Source organism: Frankliniella occidentalis, unplaced genomic scaffold, assembly GCF_000697945.3.
Source record: "Frankliniella occidentalis isolate FOCC.00 unplaced genomic scaffold, Focc_3.1 Scaffold23, whole genome shotgun sequence".
Classification (NCBI taxonomy): domain Eukaryota; kingdom Metazoa; phylum Arthropoda; class Insecta; order Thysanoptera; family Thripidae; genus Frankliniella; species Frankliniella occidentalis.
Window position 1 is genome coordinate 68,839 of NW_026267153.1, and position 5,609 is coordinate 74,447.

Here is a 5,609-nt window from a genome sequence, read left to right on the forward strand (position 1 = left end):
TCTCGTGTGCCGCGCCCCGGCCGAGTCCTACCTCGGCAGCAGTGGGCACTAGCTCCTGGTCCTGGTCGCGTCTAGAAGGTTCGCGTTCAATGTTCACCCGTTTCTGTGACGTTGGGGGGGGGGGGGGGGGGGGGGGGTGCCCGCTCGAGAGAAAAAAACGCTAATTAGTGGATGGAGAGAAAACAAGGGGGGGGGGGGGCTCTAGCTGGTTAGCGCTCTATCTCTCTCGCGCTCACGCACGAAACACCGTCTCTCTCTTCGTCCTGCGTTTGAAGTAACGCTCCTTACTTTCCTGCAGCTGTCTTGCGACCCAGAGGTGGTGCGAGCCGCGCCACCCTCGCGCTCCTCCATCCCGGCTGTATATTTTGAGGATGTGTGGGATGAGGATGATCCTAACGAGGCCGCCGCCGCCAGCGAGCCTCCGCCACATCCGCTCTCCCTCCCCGACGTCTTCATGGAATGGAGGAGGCCTGCGACGCTGTAAGTACAAATAGAGCTTGGCCAGCGAGGCGCCTTTTACTGTGCGTAGCTAATTATCACTGATTGTTTTAGTTTTCCACGCACGAGCTCGGGGAGACCGAGGAGGTTGGCTGCACCAAGGATGAGCCGCCCCATGCCCATGCTCGTCAGGACGATGACGGCCAGGATGGGCCGCCCCAGGCCCAAAACCATGATGATGACACCCCGGATGAGGGTTTACCTGTGCCAGGTCGTCGGCGGGTGGCTCACCGCCCTAAGGCAACTGTGGCCCCCCAAAAAGTGAGTAAAAAATGAAATCGATAATTTTTCGACGCCTCGCGTTTTGTCATCGACTCTAATTCGTTCTCTGTTGCAGTCTGTGTTCGAACGGCTGGGGGTTGAGGTCGTCGTCCAGGAGGCGCCCGCTCATGCTCGTCAGGGAGGGGTAAGTAAAATCGTATCGCCTGACATCATAATTTCTTGGATCTCTAGACTAACTCGACCCTCCTTTTGCAGAGCGTGTTCACCCGGGGGGGGGGGGGGGGGGGGGGGGGGGGGGGGGGGGGGGGGGGCGCACTTTGACCCGCGGGGGTCGGCACAGGCAATGGCCAGGTACATTCCCCGCCCTGAGACCCCGGCTCAACAACCTGATGTACAGCCCACACAGCAAGCCCAACCCCAAGCCCAGGACCATGCTCGAGCCCAGGCCCGCCACCAAGCTCATCCCTTTTCGCCATATAATATGGTCAGTATTTTCGCAAAATGATCTCTACCTTTCTTTTTTAAAACAAATTGTTACCTAACCATGACTGTTTTGTTTCAGACTCCACAGCAACAAGCTGAATTCAAGCGCCGTATTCATAAGAAGTAAATGTTTAACAACCGTTTTTTTTTGTTTTTTTTTAAATCAATCAATAAATAATCATGTGCATTCCATTTGATTGTTTTCTTTCGACATGCCTAATTTTGTCACACAAGTTAACACGGACTTGGTCAACAAATTCAACTGTCGAACGATTCTTTGAGCGGGGAAAATTGAAGTTCTCATTTTAAATACAACACATTTTATTTTATCCAACACTAGCTACATTATGATGTCAATGGGATGTTAAAACGAAACTCATTAGAAATAAACAACACTCTCTACTTACTGTCAAAAAATATGATTGAAATTAGTTTACCATACTTCTGACTCAAGATTTTGAGAGCAAACATTTGACGATTCTTTGAGCGGGGGAAAGTTAGAGTTCTCATTTTAAATACAACACATTTTATTTCATCCAACACACTTTGTGATAATTAAACAAAGCTTGTTTTAATTAATAACATTTACGACAGGGTTACAAAAAAGAGATGACTTTACTTTAGTTCTGAGCTGAGATTTTAAAAGCAAACAACTGACGATTCTTTCACGGGGTAAAAGATAAGCGTATTTGAGCCATAGAAATTAATCATTGATACTCATTCAGGCTATAAGCCTGGCACTGCACCCTCAAGTGTAGCCACACAGAGGTGGAGGTGTGCTCGACCTCGGCCTGGTGGTCTTGGGGTTGATGCGGCACAGCGGCGCTGCTGAGGCTGGAGGAGCTGGCCGTGGACCTGGCGGCGACAGGGACGCCCAGACTGGCCGTGGACCTGGAGTCGCTGCTGCGCTGCAGGGCTGCGGAGGATGGACGTGGACCTGGCGACCTCCGGCCCTGGACCGCAGCCACCCTGCTGACACACACACACACACACACACACACACACACACACACACACACACACGTCTAGGAGAACGCCGTCGTGGTGGAGGTCGGCGACATGCAAGTGCCGTGTACTGCTGCGCTCTGGCGACGTTTTGCGGAACTATGGCCGTAACCAGCAGTCTATTTGAGTCGAGCTGCTGCGCCCAGCCGGGGCAGGCAGTGAGTCGGAGCAGCACCGTCCGCTGCTGCGCTCTCACGGCGTCTAGCGAAACTACATCGGTAACTTTGCGAGTAGAGCGGCGTACCACAAGTAACAGGCAGCCATGTGACGAGCCGAGTCGCGCACGCCCAGGCGGGCCAGCCGCGCGGAGCCGAGCCGTAGTTCTGACAGCGGCCGATAGGTGCCGCGGGTTGGCGCTGCGGGCGCCGCCGTCGGCCGTATAAAATGCGGCCTCAACAGCAGACGGCTCGCAGGACTGCTGGAACGAAAAATCTATCGTTACTTTGTGTTGGGAGTGCGAGAGAGATAGCGCGCTAAGGAGCAAAGGCGCCCCCCCTCCCCCTCTCTCCAACACCATCCCATTTCCAGGAATCCCCGCGTGACCACCGGTGATGGGACGCCAGTGTCGTCGGGACAAAGAAATCGTAACGGTCAAAGGTTCAGTAAAATTGACAAAGGCCTGACCTCAGAATTAGTGCGTGAGGAACAAAATGAGAGACGCGAACTAGTTACCGGCCGGCTTACACCAGTCCGCGGCCGCGGGCGGCACACGAGGCGGTAGCAACGAGCGCGCCGACCTGAGCTCGCTAGGCAAGACACTCGATTGAACACTGAATTTACAGATACGTGACACAAACAGGACACGCCGTGACCAAACACTGACGCCGACGGGCGGCGAGCACAACGCCGGTGGTGGACAAAGGGCTCCTAACCTCAACTGGCGCGAGCCGGCAGGACGCAAAGCTTAATCACTCGCGGTTTTAATGAATGAAAGAACACTCGCGATCAACACAAAGTAGCATAGAATTAAGGGGGCGATGCAACGGGGGACAACATGCCGTGAAATCACAGGATGATGCAACATTGATTTGGCGCGCGAATCACTTACCTCATCGTACAGCAGCCCCAAGGGGTGCAGCTCCAAGGGTGGCATAGAGTTCTCCGACTCCTGGCTCAAGAAAAGGTTCGGCATGGTGTCGTCCTCCGAAAGAAACAGATCTTTCTCCAACGAATCATTCCAGTCACTCATTGTTAGTAGAACACGGACGTACGCACAGTATGGGCTGACGCCTCCAAGCTCAAGCGAACGACTGACGCCGGGACGCCATGCCGTGTCCTGCTCCCGTGCCGCGCGGGGGGAGAGGGAGGGGTTAAGTGCTTATTGGCACTCCGACCGAATTCTCAGCGATTGTGTGTTGAAGATGTGTGATGATGTTTGTAAAAATTCAATGACACTTTGTGTCAGCTCGGGCGCGCCTTTTTTCGTGGATCTTATAGGGTAATCCGTACCCTCAAAAGCAGGTAGAGCAGACGACGCAGGAGTGGGGAGGACTCGTTCGCGCGCTCGCCAAGCCAGCTCGAGCCGGATCGAGTGGAGTAGGGGCGGAGGAGGGGAGCGGGGCAATGGTGTGAGGAGGGGTCCACTGCGGCGCGGTATGGCACGGCCAGCAGTCGACGCGCGTGGGACAGCGCCGCGGCGGCGGACGGCGGAGCGGTGGCCCGCTCGTCAAGCAAGCCTGGACATGTTGTACATCTAATTAATCGAGTAGTACGGTAATTCGCCGGTAGGGCGCGGCGGTGCCGCGGAGGCGCGCTTGCGCACGTGTCTTAAATCCCTGGGACCCACTCTTGTCTTCTTAGACTACTCGGCTATGAGCGAGTCACTTGGTATGAAGAAGAAAAGAAGATGATGGCGTAGCGTAGCGTGGACCCAAAACAAAGCAGAAAGCTGCATCGTGGAGTTGCGTTTATATTTCTATTCAAAGTTGTGTAATTCAAATTAGTTTTTAATCTCTTTTGGCGTACAATCAACAGAAATATACCCGATATCAGCTCCAAAAACTCTATTTGTAAGGGTTTCGCAACCAGGTTATGTCGCTTTGTTTTGGGTCGCCGCCATCTTTTTCTTTTCTTCTTCATACCAAGTGACTCGCTCATTCTGTCCATGAAACTGTACCGCTTCCATCACCCTGGGCGGCTCCGGTGTGCGGCTTCCTCGACAAGTGAAACAATGCACACATCTTGAGGTGTTATCACAAAAGCACACTTTTGATGTGTCTTCTGTTTTCCTTATTTCATATATGGTAGAAGAGCTTTGGGATTTGACTTGCCAAGTTTTATTTCCCATAAATTCCACTGCATTGTCAGAAATTTTACTCCCTTTCTCTCGGCGTTTATCACGATCAGTGATGAAATCACCATTCGGTGTAGTGCATGGTTTATTAGCTGGAATGAAAAATAAAATACAAAAAACTATTAAATAGGAAACACACACAACAAAATATCGAGTAGGAAAAAAACGGAGACAGAAAGCATTCTTTGATGTCTCATACATTTCTTGAAGCTTCTCTGAACTCCCATTTTGGGCTGACCAACTACTAATTTGGGTTTGGGTAGCTTCAAATTATAGCGGTCACTTTCTAAGAGCTCACTGAAAGAGATTTTCACAAAACCTAGAAAAAACAAACTCAAATAATCTATGCAGATATAAAGCAGGTATGATATTTAGAGGAAATGGAATAAAAATGACTTCACTATTACCTGAGGGCTTCTTTACTTTTGCCATTAGCATTTGTCTTTCCAACTATTTCATAGCGAGCCATCACATTTTCTAAAAACAAGATGAAAGATTTTTTTAAACCGACTTCAAAAAAGCAAAAGAGTATTAGAATGAGGGCAGTTTTTCACTGACAACCAACTAAACCACTCGACATACACAGTGTGAAACACATTTTCAAGTAGCATTGCATTGAACTGATATCAGAACAAAATGAGGAAGGGATAACGGAAAGGCTACGAAAGTGGGCTCTGCATACAAAACATCTCTGATGTCCAATATTGTTCTGATATCAACTTGGAGTATGCATTTTTCACTTAGTACTAGGTATATGTACGCCAGACCACGTCTCGCGTAACAGGCTTCGCGATATCTCACGAAACACTGTTACGCTGCGACGCGCCTGGCATACATCTACCTAGGCCTGCGGCGCTGACACCCCAGTCGGGAAGCGCAAAAAAGTACACGAAGATACGGGCCTTCGGCCCGTCAACTTCCCGTCACTTCGACTAAAAATGCAGGGTTGTATATTTTTTCGCTTATTTTCGTCAAAAACTCCCTGTGGCGCCTAAACGGTTAGAGATAGAGCCAAACGGGCGAAATTTACGCCCATAGGGCTCTACTTTGATGCGTTACCCCTTAAACAACATTAAATTTTTTTTTAAAAAAAACGTCATTTTAGAGA

At 50.6% G+C, this 5,609-nt stretch overlaps 1 protein-coding gene across 1 annotated transcript; it reads left to right on the forward strand.

Annotated features, from left to right (window-relative positions):
* The first annotated feature begins 239 nt into the window (after nucleotides 1–239).
* Nucleotides 240–1,330, forward strand: LOC127748972 (uncharacterized). Its single transcript, XM_052265082.1, has 4 exons — nucleotides 240–480; nucleotides 553–759; nucleotides 836–904; nucleotides 1,283–1,330. The coding sequence occupies exons 1-4, from the start codon at nucleotides 460–462 to the stop codon at nucleotides 1,328–1,330; spliced, it is 345 nt and encodes a 114-aa protein (XP_052121042.1). The 5' UTR covers nucleotides 240–459.
* Nucleotides 1,331–5,609: the final 4,279 nt, after the last annotated feature.

What these genes read in the sequence shown, in the direction of transcription:
- LOC127748972 (XM_052265082.1), top strand. Translation starts at nt 460, where the DNA reads ATGGAGGAGGCCTGCGACGCT. An exon ending in TGGAGGAGGCCTGCGACGCT is followed by an intron (nt 481 to 552) that starts GTAAGTACAAAT and finishes TGATTGTTTTAG; the next exon opens with TTTTCCACGCACGAGCTCGG. An exon ending in CTCATGCTCGTCAGGGAGGG is followed by an intron (nt 905 to 1,282) that starts GTAAGTAAAATC and finishes GTTTTGTTTCAG; the next exon opens with ACTCCACAGCAACAAGCTGA.